This window comes from Nerophis lumbriciformis, linkage group LG01 (assembly GCF_033978685.3).
Source record: "Nerophis lumbriciformis linkage group LG01, RoL_Nlum_v2.1, whole genome shotgun sequence".
Lineage (NCBI taxonomy): Eukaryota > Metazoa > Chordata > Actinopteri > Syngnathiformes > Syngnathidae > Nerophis > Nerophis lumbriciformis.
The window spans coordinates 54,162,615-54,186,738 of NC_084548.2; the positions used below are offsets into that span (position 1 = coordinate 54,162,615).

General features: G+C 39.6%; 1 protein-coding gene across 2 annotated transcripts in view; it reads left to right on the top strand.

Annotated features, from left to right (window-relative positions):
- Window positions 1–14,728, top strand: part of cacnb3b (calcium channel, voltage-dependent, beta 3b) — a 36,754-nt gene extending 22,026 nt beyond the window's left edge. The window contains exons 8-15 of one of the 2 annotated variants that reach the window (XR_009817906.2): window positions 5,401–5,459; window positions 5,613–5,713; window positions 5,831–5,982; window positions 8,558–8,653; window positions 11,411–11,581; window positions 11,652–11,699; window positions 11,775–12,226; window positions 12,335–14,728. Coding sequence is in view for 1 of the 2 variants with exons in the window: in XM_061986800.2 (XP_061842784.2) it covers window positions 5,401–5,459; window positions 5,613–5,713; window positions 5,831–5,982; window positions 8,558–8,653; window positions 11,411–11,581; window positions 11,652–11,681 (609 nt within the window). In the remaining variant the exon portion in view is untranslated. Of the gene's footprint in view, window positions 1–5,400; window positions 5,460–5,612; window positions 5,714–5,830; window positions 5,983–8,557; window positions 8,654–11,410; window positions 11,582–11,651; window positions 11,700–11,774 lie in introns of both variants that reach the window. The other variant, XM_061986800.2, reaches the window with a different exon arrangement.
- The last annotated feature ends 9,396 nt before the right edge of the window (window positions 14,729–24,124 follow it).

A 24,124-nucleotide genomic window follows, 5' to 3' on the forward strand; every position in this document is an offset into this window, starting at 1 on the left:
TTAAAATCGTTTTTTGATTTGTACCGATTCATTTTTACACCCCTAGCATTTACCCAGAAGAGCGGATTTTCAACACTATTGCCTTCAAGCTGCTTCCCCGTCAAACACCATTAGCAGTTTCTCCATTTTTTCATAGATAAATGTCCGCCATTTAGATTTTATTTTAACATACTTAGCTGGTGTTAGACTCCTTCTGCTTCAGTATGTTGCAGACTCGCAGTGCTACGAATTGCTTCGCCAAATCTGCTAAACGCTTGGGCATGTTTTCGATCATTTATTTCTGAATTAAATGAATATCATGCGCTTCTTCTTCTCAGCACTGCACACTCAGTTTCTTCATTCCAATTCCAAAAACAAAGTTAAGTCGATCTTTAGTTATAAGCGAATGCTAGTGAGTAAGACATTTTTGCTTCCAACTCAAAGCATAATTATTTGAGAGACAGTTCTTTGTGGTTAGAATGTCCGCCCTGAGATCGGTAGGTTGTGAGTTCAAACCCCGGCCGAGTCATACCAAAGACTATAAAAATGGGACCCATTACCTCCCTGCTTGGCACTTAGCATCAAAGGTTGGAATTGGGGGTTAAATCACCAAAAATGATTCCCGAGCGCGGCCACCGCTGCTGCTCACTGCTCCCCTCACCTCCCAGGGGGTGAACAAGGAGATGGGTCAAATGCAGAGAGTAATTTCACCACACCTAGTGTGTGTGTGACAATCATTGGTACTTTAACTTTAACTTTTATCTGAAAATACTCTTAAGTTGAGGTATCACTAATGTGGTTACACACCTCCAATTGGCATACCTGATTAAATAAATAGCGAGCACAATACTGTATGAGAGACACAATGTGAAACGCTCTGCACACAAGCATACCTCTCAATTATCTAGCCCACAACGACACACTGAACTGTACTATTCTGCACAATGCTGCTGGTCTATAACAACATGAGATGTATGCAAGCATCAGAGAGAGTTACAGTAATTAATCTCAAAACGACTCTTGCAATGTTTTCTATATATATCTCCTTCTCTCTCTCTCTCTCTCTCTCTCTCTCTCTCTCTCTCTCTCTCTCTCTCTCTCTCTCTCTCTCTCTCTCTCTCTCTCTCTCTCTCTCTCTCTCTCTCTCTCTCTCTCTCTCTCTCTCTCTCTTTGTGTCTCTCTCTCTATTCTGACTGCCAAGTCATTAGGTTTGTGTGTTGCTTATGCGTGCATAAAAAACAAATGTAGACATTGCTCTGGTCTGGCAGTGTACATTGTGAATGCTCAGTGGTGAAGGCAGCCCATCTCCTTCTGCTCTGCTTTGTCTTTATTGCACATCATTACTGTTGTGCTCTTTTTTTCTCCCCCTCCCCGCCCCCAACTCTCTCCCTGTTTAACTATGGACGAGCAACGCCCAGCCTCAAGCCATCCATTTTTCAGGACTTTGTAAAAATAGACAGCATTCCTTTCATTCTTTATGCTCATGCAGACATGTACATGCAAACACACATATACACACACCATCTGTATCTTTATCATCAAGAACGAGAGTGTCTTCTTCTGCCGTTGTTTAAATTTAAAAAAGAAGTACAATTATAAAGCTGCACTGCAATATCTGAAATCCAAGCAAATTTAGATGCCTGAAATTGAGGTCAAAATTGCTTATTTGTAACACACTTCCTGGCCAAAAATGGTCATCACCTGGATTTAATAAATAGGGACGAGCATCCCATTGGATAATTACTAGGGATGCCCGATAATGGAAATGTTAACCAATACCAATAATTTCCAGATTTTTACAACCGATAACCGATATTTATGTGTATATATTTACACAAAATTTTGGTGAGAATAACTTATTATAACAGTTCACACTTTGGCCCAAAATGCATACACTCTGTAGTAGAGATGTCCGATAATATCGATAAATGCATTAAAATGTAATATCGGAAATTATCGGTATCAGTTTCTTTATTATCGGTATCGGGGTTTTTTTTGTTTTTTTTTTGTTGTTTTTTTATTAAATCAACATAAAAAACACAAGATACACTTACAATTAGTGCACCAACCCAAAAAACCTTCCTCCCCCATTTACACTCATTCACACTTATTCACACAAAAGGGTTGTTTCTTTCTGTTATTAATATTCTGGTTCCTACATTATATATCAATATATATCAAAACAGTCTGCAAGGGATACAGTCCGTAAGCACACATGATTGTGTGTGCTGCTGGTCCACTAATACTACTAACCTTTAACAGTTAATTTTACAAATTTTCATTAATTACTAGTTTCAATGTAACTGTTTTATATTGTTTTACTTTCTTTTTTATTCAAGAAAATGTTGTTAATTTATTTATATTATTTTATTGTATTCTTTTTTTTTTAAAGTACCTTATCTTCACCATACCTGGTTGTCCAAATTAGGCATAATAATGTGTTAATTCCATGACTGTATATATCGGTTGATATCTGTATCGGTTGATATCGGTATCGGTAATTAAAGAGTTGTACAATAACGGAATATCGGATATCGGCAAAAAGCCATTATCGGACATCCCGGTTGATATCTGTATCGGTTGATATCGGTATCGGTAATTAAAGAGTTGGACAATATCGGAATATCGGATATCGGCAAAAAGCCATTATCGGACATCCCGAGGGATAAGGATAATGTCAACTGATGTGTCTTTACCTGTTTTTTTTAATAATTTGAGTACAAATACACTTCCTACTTTAATTCTGACCAATGAAAACAATTACAATCATTGCATTAAGCAAACAAATATTGGAATTTATTGATATTTCAACTTTTAATTGTTTTCATTATTAGACAACAAGCAACTCAAACATTTTGAATATGATTTTACACACAAAAAAAAAAAATCTGTCGAAAAACATTTGTAAATGAGGCCAATAGAACTGAGCTGATAAAATTCTGCATTGCAGTCGGCAACAACACCGAAGTGGAGTCACATCTCTTGTTAATTGACTATATATATATATAATTGTTTTTTGTTTTGTTTTGTTTTTTTGCCTGATAGCAATAAAGTAATAACATGCAATAAGTGCTTGCCCCATAAAAGGCAACGTTCAACTCTAGAACATAAATAAATCAGGGTTCAAATAATAAAGCGCATTTTTTCCACTAAGAAATCATAAAAAGGTAAATAACTAAAACATGTGCCTCGATTTGAACCATGAAGTTAAACATGAACAATTAAATTTTTTTTTGTTAATTTATTTCGCCCTAAGGTATTTTCTTTCAAACTGTTGCCTGTTGTCAAACTCTCTTTCATCAGTTCTGTGGCTTTACATTTGCTGCAGTCGCCACTAATAACGCTGGGTCTCATTTTAGCCGCACAGGACGCTTTATTCTGCTTTGATAAATCTTAACGTTTGTAATTTTAAAGGTACTTATCAGATTTTGTGTTGAAGCTCATCTTTAACCCTTTCTGTTTAATTTCTGCAGAATACGTTTTGCAAATTAGGAGTGAAATATCTTCTTTAGACATTCTAAACAAAGTCCACACTGGTGACGGCCGTGCCATGTTGCTTTTCACTGTAAACAACAGGCCGCACATGCAGTATCATAACATCACAAATATGCGACCTTACCATAGGGGAATGGAGGGGTTGAGGAGCCATGCAGCAGCACAAGCCACAACTGAGAGACCAACGATGACAAGCCTTTATTGCTATCAGCTCATTTTATTGGTTAATTTTTCAATATCGGAATTATCAATGTGATATTATGATTGCCATTATCAGTCGATAATTCGCGGCAGCTGATAGTATCATGCATCTCTTATATTTACTGCATGCATGATAATGTCCCTAACAGCCTAGCTGATCTTACTCATTTCTTAAACAAAATTGTCCAAAGACATCCTGTGGTCGTGGAAAAAAGTTTACAGTAGTCAGACTATTGCGGTTTTACCACTTTTGCGGGTTTTTCACATTTAAAAAAAAAAATTTAAGCATATATATATATATAGCATATATAGGTCGTAAACAGATTTTTTTTATGCCTTAGCTATGGAAATATTAGATTCCTACTTTGCGTGAATTAATTTAGCGCGCTCATATCTGGAACCAGTTACCAGCGATAAACGAGGACCGACTGTAATGTGTTTCAAAAGGGTAAATTATAAATCATTAATGAGAATTTTCGAAGGAGATTGTTGAAATTACTAGAAAAAGGTGAAAGGCTGTCCAACGCATTATTACAAAGTGGATGGACAGTAAAAAAAAAAAAAAAACTTTGCACAGTGATCCAAATCCCCTGTCACCAATACACATACTTGCCAACCCTACCGGATTTTCCGGGAGACTCCCGAAATTCAGCGCCTCTCCCGAAAACCTCCCGGGACAAATTTTCTCCCAAAAATCTCCCGAAATTCAGGCGGACCCGAGTGACATGTCGACAGCCTGTTTTCACGTCCGCTTTCCCACAATATAAACAGCGTTCCTGCCCAATCACGTTATAGCTGTAGAATGATCGAGGGCGAGTTCTTGGTTTCTTATGTGGGTTTATTGTTAGGCAGTTTCATTAACGTCCTCCCAGCGCGGCAACAACACACAACAACAGCAATCACGTTTTCGTCTACCATAAAGCAGTTCGTCTGCCGTAAACAGCAATGTTGTGACACTCTTAAACAGGACAATTCTGTCATCTACTGTACATGCATATGTGACAATAACATCTACGGCTTTTAGAGAGTGCACAACTGCGCACACAACAAGGCGACGAAGCAGAATGCATCATCAGAGAGGGTGTTCAGCATGGTTAGAAAAATAGTGACAGAGAATAGAACAAGGATGGACAATTCAACCCTTAACTCAACAATGATTAGATGAGTGTTACATGTGTGTATAAGTGTAAATAACTGAACACTGAAATTCTAGTATTTTTATATATATATATATATATATATATATATATATATATATATATATAGCTAGAATTCATTGAAAGTCAAGTATTTCTTATATATATATATATATATATATATATATATATATATATATATATATATATATATATATATATATATATATATATATATGAAATACTTGACTTGGTGAATTCTAGCTGTAAATATACTCCTCCCCTCTTAACCACGCCCACCCCCCTCCCCCCACCCCCACCTCCCGAAATCGGAGGTCTCAAGGTTGGCAAGTATGACAATACATGATGATGGCGAAAATTAATGCAACTCTGTAATGGAATAAATGTTGTGACGTTGCAGACGTTTGAGAAAACCATTGTGTCCAATGAAATATTAGAAAATAGCTATTGGCTATTAGATTGTGTGTCTGTTTTCTTTTAAAAGCAGATTCCCACTTTATTTACAATCTTGGCCATTTCCTCATTGGAAGCTTGAATTTGCTGACCTCTCTCTCTCTGTGTTTCCTAGGTGACAGATATGATGCAGAAAGCCTTGTTTGATTTCCTAAAGCACAGGTTTGATGGCAGGTGGGTAGACATTCACATTCAGCTGCATATACTGCAGGACATTCATGTGTGATGTTAATGATTTATTTATAGCCACAAGACAGTGCAGGTTTGTTGCTTCATAAAACACAATTGCTGTGATGGATGTGCTGTGATGAGATGCTTCGCCTGTAGGATCTCCATTACACGGGTGACTGCTGACCTGTCACTGGCGAAGCGCTCTGTTCTCAACAAGAAGACCATCATGGAAAGATCCAACATGCGCTCCAGTCTGGGTGAGTGATGACGTTATTGATATCTTCGTGTTGTTTTTTTTTAATCGCTTATTTAGATGAATAATTGCTAAGAATAGATCTTGTTTTGATGAGCATGTTTCTCTGCTTTGCTCACAGCTGAGGTGCAGAGTGAGATAGAAAGGATCTTCGAGCTTGCCAAATCTCTCCAGCTGGTCGTCCTGGATGCAGACACCATCAATCACCCTGCACAGCTTCTCAAAACCTCGCTGGCCCCCATCATCGTCTACGTCAAAGTGTCATCGCCCAAAGTAAAGCCACAACCTACCCATACATTTGACACCATGTTTTGAGAAGTCACTTGTTTATAACTGTGATAGTTAAAGGCCTACTGAAATGCGATGTTCATATTTAAACGGGGATAACAGGTCCATTCTATGTGTCATACTTGATCATTTCGCGATATTGCCATATTTTTGCTGAAAGGATTTAGTAGAGAACATCGACGATAAAGTTCGCAACTTTTGTTCGCTGATGAAAAAGCCTTGCCTCTACCGGAAGTAGCAGACGAGTAGCGTAACGTCACAGGTTGTGGAGCTCCTCACATCCCACACATTGTTTACAATCATGGCCACCAGCAGCGAGAGCGATTTGGACCGAGAAAGCGACGATTTCCCCATTAATTTGAGCGAGGATGAAAGATTCGTGGATGAGGAAAATGAGAGTGAAGGACTAGAGGGCAGTGGGAGCGATTCAGATAGGGAAGATGCTGTGAGAGGCGGGTGGGACCTGATATTCAGCTGGGAATGACTAAAACAGTAAATAAACACAAGACATATATATACTCTATTAGCCACAACACAACCAGGCTTATATTTAATATGCCACAAATTAATCCCGCATAACAAACACCTCCCCCCTCCCGTCCATATAACCCGCCAATACAACTCAAACACCTGCTCAACACACTCAATCCCACAGCCCAAAGTACCGTTCACCTCCCCAAAGTTCATACAGCACATATATTTCCCCAAAGTTCCCAAAGTTACGTACGTGACATGCACATAGCGGCACGCACGTACGGGCAAGCGATCAAATGTTTGGAAGCGTACTCACGGTACCGTGTCTGCTATCCAACTCAAAGTCCTCCTGGTAAGAGTCTCTGTTGTCACAGTTCTCCACAGGCCAATGGTAAAGATTGACTGTCATCTTTCGGGAATGTAAACAATGAAACACCGGCCGTGTTTGTGTTGCTGAAGTCGGCTGCAATACACCGCTTCCCTTCTACAGCTTTCTTCTTTGCTGTCTCCATTGTTCATTGAACAAATTGCAAAAGATTCACCAACACAGATGTCCAGAATACTGTGGAATTTTGCGATGAAAACAGACGACTTAATAGCTGGCCACCATGCTGTCCCAAAATGTCCTCTACAATCCGCGACGTCACGCGCTGACGTCATCATACCGAGACGTTTTCAGCAGGATATGTCGCGCGAAATTTAAAATTGCACTTTAGTAAACTAACTGTATTGGCATGTGTTGCAATGTTAAGATTTCATCATTGATATATAAACTATCAGACTGCGTGGTGGGTAGTAGTGGGTTTCAGTAGGCCTTTAAGTCTAGTTTAAGTCTAGATATAAAAATGTAGTCATGGACAGAAAAGCAATGATGTGGCAATCAATGTTTCCTCTAAGGTGCGCAATTGCACACTGTTCACGCATCCTGCGCACAGCAAATCTATGTCGCGCACAAAATCAAATCCCATCTGAACTGTAAACAAAATAAACACATAATTTGTTCTGTATGATTTTGCAATGCAACTGTGAGTGACAGGTGATAACAAGCGGCCACAACAGATAAAACAATGTTCATCAACACTGTTAAATTATCGTAACATCTGTTAAGTAGGACATAATTTCCATTGATCATTTTGTTGAGCAAAATTGTATATATTCAGCTGTAACCACACCAAAACATTAGTAAAAAAAAACTTCTATCTGCATGGCAAAACTGGCCATTGTCTGCCGTACAAACCAGGCCAAAACCAACTCTCTGTCAGCAGCCGCTCTCTCTCTCTCTCACCTGCACCAACACAGGCACTCATGGCACTTAGCCAATGATGCGTTTATGGCCACACAAAAAATCGGAAAATGCCAAAAAAAAAAAGAAAAGTTTAAATGCCAGGTCTTATACTATTACTCCTTAATCCGATGCGTGCTTATTCTACTGTCATTTATTAAGAGTGTTGATTTATGGATAATAATCCTGAAATACTGTTACTAGATTAAATAAATGCTAATAAAAATATATATTTTACAGACTTAAAGTTAAAGGAATGTACACTCTATCCCATGCTTACATCTCATTGTGCAACATGAGAATTTTTTAAGGGTAACTAAATATGATCTCTGGCATACAATACTAGTACATAGCTCATGAAAAATAATATTTTTCTGTTATTTTAATTGTAAGAAAGCCAAATCACTTACATTAGAAAATAATCTCATGAAAATAACTGCTCTCATATGATTATTATAGTAAAAAAAATGTAACTTGTTTACAGGTCAGGTTTGGGACAGGTGTGCTGCTGATATGGCCTCAGTGTGCAAGTCTGATGTTGCTCACATGTGCTTCACTAAATGCTCAGGAAGTTTTTGCATTTGCATCAGACACATGCAAAATTAGAGGGAACATTGGTTGCAATGATGTCTCGCTTTGTTAAAAGATCACAGACCCTCACACAATTAAGTGTACTGTAATTATTCTCCTCATAGCCTCTAGGTCTCTGGAGTCTATTTTACCTTTGACTATGTATTTGACAAATGTGCTTAAGAGTCTCTTCTGTACTTACTACCTACTCTTTTGTGCGACTTTGATTGTCAGGTTCTACAGAGGCTGATCAAATCTCGAGGCAAATCACAGAGCAAACACCTCAACGTCCAGATGATGGCGGGGGACAAGCTTGCGCAGTGTCCGCCTGTACGCTACTTCACTCTAAAACACCTCCCTCATGCATGTGTTGTAATATACAGTTCACTGTACATTTATGCCCAAAAATATTCAGATCCTGACCAAATTGTGAGTTAAAGTGTATATCTTAAGGCCTGTTTTTGACTAAAGAATTTTACAGTCGAATTTGATTCGTTGCTTTTTGCCCATCGTCGACCATCAGTCGAATGTTTGACGTTTTTTAAGATAAACACATGGTGGTATGTAGTAGTCTATACTGACTGGTCACTAGGTGTCAGTAACGTCTCATGGATGTCAGAACCGTGTATAGAGAGAGTTTGGCCAACCCGGTTTCAGGCAATTTACTTAAGGATTGGTCAAAAGGCGATCACTTGACTTCAAAGCGCCATGATTGCTACCAACTTTGACGCTGGCCCTATGCCGCACTGCACTTCCTCACTTGACACTTTTTAGCCATGTAAACATGCCGTGTTGTGAGTTGCTTGGGGGCGATTGTAAAGACAAGATTTCGGACGACTATTGGACCAGAACCCGCATATGGCTGCGGAATGGAGAACTGAACAGAGTTGTGGTTGTGACACCGTTCTCTTTACGCGGGTGGCTCGCGAACACAGATGTTGATTTCAGTTTTGGAGTGCTATCCACCTGCTCAGTGGCCACACCTGCTCAGTAGCCTTGTGGTTAGAGTGTCCGCCCTGAGAATGGAAGGTCATGAGTTCAAACCCCGGCTGAGTCATACCAAAGACTATTAAAATGGGACCCATTGCCTCCCTGCTTGGCACTCAGCATCAAGGGTTGGAATTGGGGGTTAAATCACCAAATGATTCCCTAGCGCGGCCACCGCTGCTGCTTACTGCTCCCCTGTGGGGATGGGTCAAATGCAGAGGATAATTTCACCGCACCTAGTATGTGTGTGACTATCATTGGCACTTTAACTTTAAGGAAAACCGACCTCCAAAGGTGGTTGAAGGTAGTGGATGGGATCACCAAATTATTCCTGAGCGCAGCAATTGCTGCTGCTCACTGCTCCCCTCACCTCCCAGGGGGTGAACATGGGGATGGGTCAAATGCAGAGGATCATTTCACCACACCTAGTGTGTGTGTGATTATCGTTGGGACTTCAACTTTTTCACTCTGACTTTATCTAATCTTGTCGAGGAAAGTGAGTAAACAATTAATTGGAATCCCTATTAAAATATAAATTATACATTTATCCGTGAGTCTGCTAAACATCTTTTATGTTGATTGATTCGCACACTGATTTTTTAGACCAGCCGAGTGCAAAATGCCCTGCGATGAGGTGGCGACTTGTCCAGGGTGTACCCTGACTTCCACCCCAGTGCAGCTGGGATATGGTTCCTTGCCTGATACATTTAAAGGGGAACATTATCACCAGACCTATGTAAGCGTCAATATATACCTTGATGTTGCAGAAAAAAGACCATATATTTTTTTAACCGATTTCCGAACTCTAAATGGGTGAATTTTGGCAAATTAAACGCCTTTCTATTATTCGCTCTCGGAGCGATGACGTTACAACGTGACGTCACATCGGGAAGCAATCCGCCATTTTCTCACTTTCGTCGGTGTGTTGTCGGCGGGTGTAACAACACGAACAGGGACGGATTCAAGTTGCACCAGTGGCCCAAAGATGCAAAAGTGGCAAGAAATTGGACGAAATTTTTTCAAAATACGAGGCTGTGGGGAAAGCCGACGAAATGGTCAGTCGTTTGTTCCGCACACTTTACCGACGAAAGCTATGCTACGACAGAGATGGCAAGAATGTGTGGGTATCCTGCGACACTCAAAGCAGATGCTGACATCAACTCCAAAACTGGACAGATCAGCTTTTAGGAAAAGAGAGCGGATGAGGGTATGTCTACAGAATACATTAATTGATGAAAACTTTATTCATTACTCGCGGTTTTACGTAAATTATTATACATAAACTGTGTTTACCAATAATTTAGCTTAAAAACATTTATTTTTTTCAATCATTCGAGTACATTCGGGTAGTCTTGTGTAATGCAATATTTTGTGTCTATTTAGGTATGGTTAACCTGAGTGCTGAAATCGTGGAAAAATATATGTTCTTAGCGCGCCTGAAATGGGCTGTCTGCACTCTCAAAGTGCATGTTGTTGCCAAATGTATTTCATATGCTGTAAACCTACTTCATAGTTGTTAGTTTCCTTTAATGCCAAACAAACACATACCAATCGTTGGTTAGAAGGCGATCGCCGAATTCGTCCTCGCTTTCTCCCGTGTCGCTGGCTGTCGTGTCGTTTTCGTCGGTTTCGCTTGCATACGGTTCAAACCGATATGCTCAATAGCTTCAGTTTCTTCTTCAATTTCGTTTTCGCTACCTGCCTCCACACTACAACCATCCGTTTCAATACATGCGTAATCTGTTGAATCGCTTAAGCCGCTGAAATCCGAGTCTGAATCCGAGCTAATGTCGCTATACCTTGCTGTTCTTTCCGTCATGTTTGTTTGTATTGGCATCACTGTGTGACGTCACAGGAAAATGGACGGGTGTATATAACGATGGTTAAAATCAGGCACTTTAAAGCTTTTTTTAGGGATATTGCGTGATGGGTAAAATTTTGAAAAAAACTTCGAAAAATAAAATAAGCCACTGGGAACTGATTTTTAATGGTTTTAACCCTTCTGAAATTGTGATAATGTTCCCCTTTAAAATAAGAGACTTTGTTTTATTATTAAATGAAGATGTCTTTCATGCAATGATCTCGTCTTTGACTCATCAGGAAATGTTTGACGTCATCCTGGATGAGAACCAGCTGGAAGACGCATGTGAACATCTGGCTGAGTATTTGGACATTTATTGGCGTGCTACACACCTTCCTTGTTCTGCCCCAGTCAACCCCATACAGGACCAAAGCGTCATCACCCCACCTTCTGCTAACTCCAGCCAGCAGGTAATGTACACAGGTGACATCATGCAGCATTGATGGACAACATTATTAACACTTCAAATGCATCGTATAGTTTTCTGAGACTCAGGAGTTGATCGAGTGATCCTTCCCTTTGACAACGGTGAGCTAAAACGGTCATCCTCTCACTGGTGTAACATTTGAAAGCAAGGATTAGTAATGTTTGCTGTCTTTTTAGGTAGCCTAGTTGTTGGCTGAGGCTGCACAGCACAGGGACAAGGGCACCACCAGGGGGCAGCAGCTGCAGCAGGCCCTCGTCTCTCCATCCTCAAGTCCGAGCGATTGGATGGAAAGGGTGCAGCCACATCCTAGGGGGATGAGGGACGCCCCATCATTGAGAGCGCCTTCACCTCAGTGCTGCCCCCTAGGGGGTTGCCCCCTGGTCCCAACACCACGTGACTACTCAGGGTCGCTTTCTACAGCTGCACAATACATACCTGAACACAGTACAGCAGAGCAGACATTGCACGCCACCTCCGATCACGCCTGCTGATGAAAGTCACGACCACTCTCCTCCGCCCTTCACCTGGCAAAGCTGAGCCAGCCCACGCGTCCTCCTCAGAGGTGGCCGACCTTGACGCGAGCAAGGTGATTCAGCACTTATCTTCATCAAATGACATGCTTATAAAGGTCAGTCTGTGTTAGTGATCAGTTAGTTGAATAGTGTAGCAAAGTTGTCATATATGAAAAGGGTTCATCCCTCTGAGCAACGTATTTCTCTGTCTTCCATCTCTACAGCTCTACTGTGAGCTGACATTCCACTTGAACCAAATGTTTCCTGAAAAAGGCACAAATATGTCTAGTTGTCAGTTGGCAACACAGTGAAGTGGCTTTATTTCCTTCTAATATTCCGTAGCTTTTTTTTGTTTTGTTTTATATAAACTAATATATCAAGTTCATATCTGGACTAATATACTGTAGTAGCTGATCACACGGTAATGCATGACAAGCACAAAGTGGCAAATCAACAGCCTTTTTGCATTATCGCCACAGTTATGTGATTAAACTCCAAACTTCCAATTAAGTATGAACGAAAATGTGTGTTTTTATTCGGGGCTTTTAATGTCATTACTATTATTATTTAAATGCTTGAAAGTACAATACATACCAAAAATTGTATACCATCAACAGATAAAAACTGGAAGTCACTTTTAAAATGAGCTGTCGTTTCCTAACTCCAGAGGTGGAATTTATAGACTTGAACGCTCCTTTCGACCTACTTTACTATGAACGACTCTTAGTTGTAGCTTTTCTATATGGAGAGTAAAAACATTAACTCTCGCCACAACTACCTTCTTCATTAATTTTGTACACTTTATTTTTATGTCTTGAAATATACAGTATGTCATCAAAAGCAGATGACCATATCTTATTTAAAGACTTTAATGTGATGAAATGTAATAATAGTCAGGTTTTTACTCCCCAGTGAACTTACTGTAGAGTTATTTTGCCTTTTTGGTATGAACTTGCCAGTTGTCCAGCTCTACTACTACCTGCTAAGAGTGCGACCTCTTGTGGTATGTTTAATTTATTACAAGGTTCTCTACCACCTGGAAATAATACAAGTGCAGCATTTGAAATACAAAATATCAACTTACAATCATTTTACAGTATAAACATATAACAGCTCCATCAAAAAGTTGCAGTTTTTATTTACTTTATTTCCGTTTGTTTTGCCGCCTTGGCTAATTGTACTTCCACAAGTGCATGCAATCATCATGTAAAACTGATCAACGTGACACAGCAATTATTGTAAATAGTATAAATGCATGACATAATTGCTGTATATTGATGTTCCACTAGAAGGGCTTTCTTTGCAGGACCATCCTCACAACAGCCTATGTAACCAATCACACAATCAAAGCGTCAGTGTACAGATTGTATATGCAGATATGATTATAATTATTAGTATTATTATTGTTATAATCAAGCTGCACATAATGCAGAGAAGTCTCAGCACATAAATCTATAATGGACGCCACAGAACGCATGTTTTGTGCACTGTTCTTTTCAGAATGATATACTGCAATCATGTAAAACCTGCTGCTGATATATGCATTGAGTTTTGCAGCATACAGGTGAAACTCAAACCATTTTAATGTCATGTGAAAGACCATTTCTGCAATTTAACTTCAAACGTGAAACTAAAATGTGATATAAACTAGGCATGCGAATCTTTCGGCACCTAACGATTCATTCCGATTCCTGGGGTGATGATTCGATTCAGAATTGGATTATTTGGTACAATAATTATATTAAAATTTAAAAAAAAAAATAGGTGACAGTATAGAAAAACTCCTTCTGGTTGCACGGAGAATGCCCAAAAATGTATTTTTTCAAATTATTTTTATCCTAAAAACATTTTTTTTAAATGGATTTTTGAAAATTTTGAATCGATTTAGTGTCGGCAGCAATAAAAGTAGCGATCCAGTTATAAATCTATTGTTTTGTGCACCCCTAATTTAAAACTCGTTACATACAAAGTGATATATGTCAAGCTTTTATTTGTTACAGTTTTGATGATCATGGTTTACAGTCTTTGAAAAACCCACATTTTCTGAAATGTTCAAGTCGATGTTTCCATAAATTGTAACCCATAATCATCAAAATGATATCAAGAGAAGTCCTAAAATATATTCAGTTGCATGTTATGAGCCTGTCATATATTAGTTTCACCTTGTTAATTTAATGACTGGTATAAACAAACCTTCGCACGATATTCTAATTTTTTTGGGTTTCACCTGTAGTTTCTCTTCACAAGACAGAGCAGAGCGACCACAGCACCTTCTTTCAATTAAACAAAATTGTAACTATTTTTCCAAATAATGGTCACAATTGTCTGGAAAACCCCAAAGCACATTTTCTTAAATGTCCTTTATGCAATATATAAAGTTGAGCATTGTGGAGGCAGAAGCTGAGACTTTAGGATAACTGCTCAGGTATATTTGAGTATGTTTGCACTACCTGTCCTTTTAATGTATGCTTTATGATGCAATAAACGCACTACAAGTTCTGCTGTACCCACAAGCTGTCTGATCTGATGTCCCCAATGCAAGTCTGCAAGATATTATAAATGCAGCCATGTCTGATGAACATGTGTATCTTTGTCAATAGTGCATTTGGACAAAAGGGAGGGGAATAAATAATACATTGAAATAACGCGTAAGGGAGTTCTTTTGTTGGGGTTTTTTGGCTCAATGATTGATAGTGTTGTTGTAAATACATTAATACACCGTGGCTCAATTCAAAAGACTCAAACTAATTAGAGAAGCTATTTAAAGCGAGCACATTTTCTTCTCTCGTGGTGTTTGGTTTTGCAGCCAGTTGAGTTTTAGCTGGCCAAGTTTTGAAAAATGGGGCTCATGACTGAAGTCTATAGAGAGTGGTTATTTTTAAAAAGAAGGATAACTCACTATTACAGAAAATAAGGGACAAGCGGTGGAAAATGTATGGATGGAAGGTGTTATATTTGCCTCAGTGTTCACATTAAGCGCGAGTGAAGAACGCACTAACGACCTGATAATTCTGCATCATCTCTTTCTCACTTATCTGCTCACAAATGCTACCTGGTGATTGTTTGAGCAAGTCCTGGATAGTACCACTCCTAATGCTTCAGTCACACGCAGAACTCTCACATGAATGGGGCAAAAAATTCAACCTTACCTACTGTAGCTTCTTATTCTTAAAAGAGAACTCAGAAGCATTGTTAGACAACTTGTAGATCATTGTCTTTTAACAGAAAAAGTAAAACAACATGACTAAAATGTTGCTACAAGGCCTGGATCAGTGATCCCCAACCACCGGTCCGGGGACCGGCACCGGTCCGTGACACATTTGCACAGAGATGTTAAATAATTTATAACCGACCGCATTTCCTCATACTTAACTTTCGCCAGTCCCACCAGACACACCTATAAGCCTGATCGTAGATATATTATACAACTCCTGATAGGAAGATTGCTATGTTTGTTGCATCTTTCTTACATGGGACAATGCACATTAATAAACATATAAAATCTAAAGGTGTCAAATCGTCTGCAATCCGCAGCAGGTTGATGACCGAAGATCAGGGCAGATCAGGAACAAAGTGACCATAGTAGTTAAAGTGCATAAGGCAGATGGAGAAGTGCTAAATTGTTGCATATAATGATTGTGCTGAAGGCAGAAAATACACATCTCCTAAAGTGCTGGTATTATTGCACATTATTACACAAGTAGTTAGCAATAACGGATGTATTTATATTTACGCATGGAAAATTGGACCTAAAAAGCTAACATTAGTGTATTTATGTATCAAATATTGCACAAAATATGAATACAGAACTTTTAGAATGGAAATAGTAATCCACAGAAATCTTCTGGAACTAATGTATAAGTATTTCTAGCTTTCTTATACTATATATCTATGCTCTTGTCCTTAAATGTGATGTATCACCGATAACCCATCAGATACTAAAGCCAAAAAAAAGCCCGCTACTAGCAAAAATGAGAAAAAAACTAAAATTTATGGAGAGTTTTTTTCGCAAAGGGAAAAGTCCAGGGGCTCCCACTAATTGAATGTTAAGGTGAGTTTTTTAATTTATTAATTTTTCATGCACTTATTTGCTATATTTATCTGCCACACGTGGAAGGCCGGTCCATGAAAATAATAAGTTAAAGTTAAAGTACCAATGATTGTCACACACACACTAGGTGTGGTGAGATAATCCTCTGCATTTGACCCATCACCGTCACCCCCTGGGAAGTGAGGGGAGCAGCGAGCAGCAGCGGTGGCCGCGCCCGGGAATCAATTTTGGTGATTTAACCCCCAATTCCAACCCTTGATGCTGAGTGCCAAGCAGGGAGGTAATGGGTCCCATTTTTATAGTCTTTGGTATGACTCGGCCGGGGTTTGAACTCACGACCTATACCAGGGGTCGGGAACCTTTTTGGCTGAGAGAGCCATGAAAGCCAAATATTTTAAAATGTATTTCCGTGAGAGCCATATAATATTTTTTAACACTAAATACAACTAGATGCGTGTTATTCTGAAGCTAACCAATAATGAATAAAATACTTCTTACCATTAATGCGACTTCTTGAACAGGTGCGGTAGAAAACCGATGGATGGATTAAAATGCATGAGAATGTTTTATATTTTGAACGTTATTTTTAACACTGTGATTACCAGCTGAATTATTCATTACTTATCGTGTTAAGCAATGTCAGCTAAGATTTATCTGAGAGCCAGATGCAGTCATCAAAAGAGCCACATTTAGCTCTAGAGCCATAGGTTCCCTACCCCTGACCTATACCAATGCCTACCGTACATTAAACCGGTCCCTGGTGCAAAAAAGGTTGAGTACCCCTGGTCTGGATTGTATTAAAAAAAATGGCCAGCCTTTTAAAATGTAATTTCATTGATTTATCTTTGATCTATTGATTGTTCTTTTTTTTTTTAAAGAGAACTTTTGATTAGTTCTTCTCTATAATTTAAATACTGCTCATATGTTACTTTGATCGAAAGGTGCACCCGTGTTGCTGAACGTAAAATGGGACTCATTGTGGTGAATTCAGACGTTTTTGAGCATCGATCTTCTGGCTTATTTTACTCTTTAAATTGCGCTCTATAGGTCGTTGTTTTATTTTATTTCAAAGAACCACAATGTTATAAAAAATATGCAAAAATTACTCGACTGATTCGATAAACATTCCATACTAACCAGACGTGCTGTGTGGCGAAGAACGTCTTATTTTTTTTAATAAAAGCTCACCTGCCATCGGTGGAGTAAGTATTACTCAACGTGACCAGTAGAGAGAGCTAGTGTGTGCAACATTCATTTGGATTTGGACAGATGACTTCTTCGTGGCAACCTGTTAAAATGATATACTGAAACTAACAGTGTTTTTCACTAGTGTGCCGTGAGATACAGTCTGGTGTGCCGTGGGAGAAAATGTAATTTCACCTATTTGGGTTAAAAATATTTTTTACAAACCAGTAATAATAATCTGCAAATGTGCCGTTGTTGAGTGTCGGTGCTGTCTAGAGCAGTACTCCCCAACCTTTTTGTAACTGCGGACCGGTCAACGCATGAAAATGTGTCCCACGGGGAGGGAATAATTTTTTTTTTTTTTTTTTTTTTTTTTTTTTTTTTGTCATTAAAAAATACAATCATGCGTGCTTACGGACTGTATTCCTGCAGACTGTATTGATCTATATTTATATATATAATGTAGGAACCACAGATATTAATAACAGAAAGAAACAACCCTTTTGTGCGAGTGTGAATGAGTGTAAATGGGGGAGGGAGTTTTTTGGGTTGGTGCACTAATTGTAAGTGTATCTTTTGTTTTTTATGTTGATTTAATTAAAAAAAAAAAAAATAAAAATAAAAATTATTGTAGCTATTATTTTTTTAATTTCTTGTGCGGCCCGGTCCAATCGATCCACGGACCGGTACCCGGTGGTTGGGGACCACTGGTCTAGAGCTCGGCAGAATAACCATGTGATACTCTTCCATATCAGTAGGTGGCAGCAGGTAGCTAATTGTTTTGTAGATGTCGGGAACATGGTTTGTCATGATCACATAATGCAGGCGACAGTGGGAGGCAGCGTGTAGGTAAAAAGGTATCTAATGCTTAAACAAAAAATAAACAAAAGGCGAGTGCCGCTAAGAAAAGGCATTGAAGCTGAGGGATGGCTATGCAAAACGAAACTAAAACTGAACTGGCTGCAAAGTAAACAAACACATAACGCTGGACGACGGCAAAAACTTACAGCGTGTGGAGCAGACAGCGTCCACAAAGTACATCCGAATATGACATGACAATCACAAATGTCCCCGCAAAGAAGGATAGCGACAATTTAAATAGCCTTGATTGCTAAAACAAAACAGGTGCGGGGAATAGCGCTCAAGGAAGACAGGAAAATACCAATAAAACAGGAAAAGCCACCAAAATAAGAGCGAAAGACAAGAAAACACTACACAGAGAAAGACACAAAAAAACTCCAAATAAGTCACGGCGTGATGTGACAGTACTTTGAGACAAGAGCTATAGTCATGCACTGTTGGTTATGGTTTGAATTCTTATCCAACACTTTTTACTGTCAATGTCAGATGCTGAGTTTCATTTTTTATTGATTTCAGCTGGTGGTGTGCCTCCACATTTTTTCAATGAAAAAAAATGTGCCTTGGCTCAAAAAAGGTTGAAAAACACTGCTGTAACACACCACAATTTGATGACAATCCTTTCAATATATACGTTTTTTTGTGAATTTGGAAGAAAAAAAAATTAAGCGATACTAGTCATTTTGTCTTAAAACAATAAAAAAAAGAACATATCTAGTAATACTAAATAATCTTACAAGTTAATCACACTTCCCAACAGCAATTGAACTAAATAGCAAGATTGTAGATAAACGAAGAAAAAGCAGCCTTTATCTTGCATTTGTGTTGAATGTATCAACATCTCATACACCTTTTTACATTGTTTTCTTGTTTAATTGTATTTTTTGAAAATGTGTTTGTTTTCTTGTTACTCTCTTTAATGTGTCAGTGTCAAGTGTAAGCCCATCACCACCACTGATACCAAGGTGTGATAGCACCATGTTGTATCCTGCTGGTAGTCGTCCTCGCCTCCTCTCTACCGTCTTCCTCTTCCCCTGCACTCTTCTCATCTTTTAGTACGTGCCATATTGGAAGGTGTCACTTTGTGTCTGATGACTATTCAAAGCCACCTGTGTCCTCCACTTGGCATCCTCACTGCAGATTAAAAGACCAGACAGAGGTCATACTTTTCTGCATTCATTTACACAACAACCCAAAAGCTGTATAGAAAATGAAAGTTGGAATAATGCAAAAACACTGAAGTGCATAATCAGCGCCATTTTTATAGGCATTTTGTAGGCATACTAACTAGCATTTAGGACATGGGTGTCAAACTCGTTTTTATTAAGGGCTGCCCTGAGAACAATGGGCCCCATTCAGCAACCGTTTTTAAGAACACATTTTGTTCTTAGGCCCACTTACGAAGTTTTTAAGGAGATTTTTGTATTCACCAATGTTTGAACAAAATCTACGAGTCCTCCAGAGCATTGGTCCCCAACCACCGGGCCGCGGCCCAGTACCGGTCCGTGGACCGATTGGTAAAAAAAATTTTATTTTATTTTTATTTTTATTTTTTAATTAAATCAACATAAAAAAACACAATATATACATTACATATCAATATAGATCCATACAGTCTGCAGGGATACAGTCCGTAAGCACACATGATTGTATTTCTTTATGGGGAAAAAATTAAATAAAAAAATAAAAATACCACCCCCCCTTCCGGTCCGTGGGACACATTTTCAAGCGTTGACCGGTCCGCAGCTACAAAAAGGTTGGGGACCACTGCTCCAGAGCACTCTTCGGGTGGCCTATTTGTTCTTAAGTGTGACAAGTTCCCTTACTTCTATTGTCTAATGTTACATTAGATAGATAGATAGATAGATAGATAGATAGATAGATAGATAGATAGATAGATAGATAGATAGATAGATAGATAGATAGATAGATAGATGGATAGAGATAAGACAGACAGACATATAGAAAAATGAGCAATATATAGACATTTCAAAATACCGTGTCCGTGCACGCGCACACGCACGCACGTGCACGCACACACACACACACACACACACACACACACCGCTGGCGAGGAGGCATGATGATGCCGATTGTTCTTCCGGTGAGGACAGCAGGAACTCCACAGACAGCGTGCAGGTAGGACAAATTATTTATTTGCATAAATCATACACGAAAACGGAAACGAACAAAACAAGCGAACACAAACAGAGCGTGCCTAGCACAAGGAAAGCTAACGGAATAGCACACACAGGGAAGGCCATACTTGCAAACCTCCGATTTCGGGAGGTGGGGGGGGGGGCGTGGTTGGGGGCGTGGTTAAGAGGGGAGGAGTCAAGTATTTCATATATATATATATATATATAAGAAATACTTGACTTTCAGTGAATTCTAGCTATATATATATATATATATTTATTTTATTATATATATATATATATATATATATATATATATACCGTATTTTCCGCACTATAAGGCGCACCTAAAAACCACAATTTTTCTCAAAAGCTGACAGTGCGCCTTATAACCCGGTGCGCTTTATTACGATTCATTTTCATAAAGTTTCGGTCTCGCAACTTCGGTAAACAGCCGCCATCTTTTTTCCCGGTAGAACAGGAAGCGCTTCTTCTTCTACGCAAGCAACCGCCAAGGAAAGCACCCGCCCCCATAGAACAGGAAGCGCTTCACCCGCCCCCATAGAACAGGAAGCGCTTCACCCGCCCCCGGAAGAAGAAGAAAAAACGCGCGGATATCACCGTACGTTTCATTTCCTGTTTACATCTGTAAAGACCACAAAATGGCTCCTACTACGCGACAAGGATCCGGTTCATAAAAAGACGCAATCTCTCCATCCGCACACGGATTACTACCGTATTTCACAGCAACTGATATTCCTGTGAACTGCACTGTGGAACGGGAGCACGTACGGTGAATATTCGCACCACAGGGAATGAGAAGTCATCCTTCACTGTGGTTCTAGCTTGCCATGCTAACTTCCTCCCATGGTGATATTCAAAAGGAAGACCTTGCCAAAAGAGACCTTTCCAGCCGGCGTCATCATAAAAGCTAACTCGAAGGGATGGATGGATGAAGAAAAGATGAGCGAGTGGTTAAGGGAAGTTTACGCGAAGAGGCCGGGTGGCTTTTTTCACACAGCTCCGAAGGCGAACACACCTTCACTAAGACGGGCAGATAGCGCCGGTCGACATACGCCAACATCTGCCAGTGGATCGTAAATGCCTGGGCAGATATTTCGGTCACAACTGTGGTCCGAGCTTTCCGGAAGGCAGGATTCACAGAACTGCTGCACAACAACAGCGACACTGAATCCGATGACTTCGACGAGGCGGAGCCGGCCATTTTTGGATCCCACGCTTGCGCAACTTTTCAATTCGGACACCGAAGACGAAGAATTCGAAGGATTTACGAATGAAGAATAACTTCAGAAGGTGAGCGCTATGTTTATTTTGTGTGTTGTGACATTAACGTTCGAGCAACATTATGTTGCTATTTATTGCTCTACACCATTTTGAATTTTACTATGTTTGTGATTGCACATTTGCGTACATTTTGGGACAGAGTTGTTAGAACGCTGGTTTTCAATATATTATTAAAGTTTGACTGAACTATCTGACTGTTTTTTTGACATTCACTTTAGCGCAGCGTTTTTTTGACATTCACTTTAGCGCAGCGTAGGCGCGGCTTATAGTCCGGGGCGGCTTATTGGTGGACAAAATTATGAAATATGTAATTCATAGAAGGTGCGGCTAATAATCCGGTGCGCCTTATAGTGCGGAAAATACGGTATATATATATATATATATATATAAAGAGAAATACTTTAATTTCAGTGTTCATTTATTTACACATATACACACACATAACACTCATCTACTCATTGTTGAGTTAATGGTTGAATTGTCCATCCTTGTTCTATTCTCTGTCACTATTTTTCTAACCATGCTGAACACCCTCTCTGATGATGCATTCTGCTTCTTCTCCTTGTTGTGTGCGTAGTTGTGCACTGCACTCTATAAAAGCCCTAGATGTTATTGTCACATATGCATGTACAGTAGATGGCAGTATTGTCCTGTTTCACAACATTGCTGTTTACGGCAGACGAACTGCTTTACGGTAGACGAAAACGTGACTGCTGTTGTTGTGTGTTGTTACCGTGCTGGGAGGACGTTAATGAAACTGCCTAACAATAAACCCACATAAGAAACCAAGAACTCGCCCTTGATCATTCTACAGTTATAACGTGATTGGGCAGGCACGCTGTTTATTTTGTGGGAAAGCGGACGTGAAAACAGGCTGTCGACACGTCACTCAGGTCCGCCTGAATTTCGGGAGATTTTCGAGAGAAAATTTGTCCCGGGAGGTTTTCGGGAGAGGCGCTGAATTTCGGGAGTCTCCCGGAAAATCTGGGAGGGTTGGCAAGTATGGGGAAGGCATAAGGCAACGCTTAGCATACGGACACATGGTATGAACGTGACAGTTGCGTAAAGCAAACAAAAGCACCAGGCTGAGTGACGGGAAAAGGCAGGACTAAATAGCTCTCTGATTAGTGCCCGGTAACAGGTGTGAGTCCCGAACACTGATCAGATGCAGGCGAAAACAATCAGCACCCATGACAACCAAGACAACACAAAACAGGGGTGCTGAAACAGAACTTAAACCACAAGTGACTCAAAACCCCAAATAAACTATGATCCAACACCGGATCACAACAAACAGATTGTATTGTTGGCGGTGTTTGGGTGCCTTTTTAGAGTGATTTAGAGGCAGCATTGCTGCATTGCTAGCCACCTAGGACAAACCAATTATTACAAAATAAAATGCAAAAAAAAAAAACACAAAAAAACATGCGTTCTTGTCTCTTATAAGGATTGTGAACAATAGGCAAAATTCCCCAAAAAGTGCAGTTCCCCTTTTAATTTATTTGACGGATAACATAAAATTGTGTGAACGGCCATTTTAAATAACATAAACGAGGCGGCGGGCTACATTGAATATTTTGCAAGCCACATTAATGAATTTGGTGGATTACGTGGGGGACCACATAAATGATGTGGCGGGCCATTTAATGATATGGCGGGTCACATCAAATGATGTTGCAGGCCAATTAAATTATGTGGTATACAACATACATTTTGTGATGGAACTCAATAACTAATGTGGCGGGCCATTTTAAATGACATGGCGGGCCACATTAAATGACGTGGCGGCCAAAATAAATGATGTGGTAAGTCACATTAATTGACGTGGTGAACCACAATAAATGAGGTGGCGGGCCATATTAAATGACATGACGGGTCATATTAAATGATAAGGCGGACAATATAAATGATGTTGTAAGTCACATTAAATGACTTTGGGGACCAAAATAAATGACGTGGGGGACCACAATAAATTATGTGGCGGGCCATATTAAATGATGTGGTAAGTCACATTAAATGACGTGGTGAACCACAATAAATGAGGTGGCGGGCCATATTAAATGACATGACGGGTCATATTAAATGATGTGGCGGACAATGTAAATTATTTGGTAAGCCACATTAAATGACTTGGGGGACCACACTAAATGACGTGGGGGACCACAATAAATGATGTGGCGGGCCATTAAAATGATGTGGCGGACAATGTAAATGATGTGGTAAGTCACATTAAAGGACGTGGTGGACAATATAAATGATGTGGTAAGCCACATTAAATGACGCGGTGGACCACAATACCTGATGTGGCGGGCCATTTTAAATGATATGGCGCGTCACGTTAAATGATGTGGCGGACAATGTAAATGATTTGGTATGCCTCTTTAAATGATGTGGCGGACAATATAAATGATGTGGTAAGCCACATTAAATGACGTGGTGGACTACAATAAATGATGTGGCGGGCCATTTTAAATGAC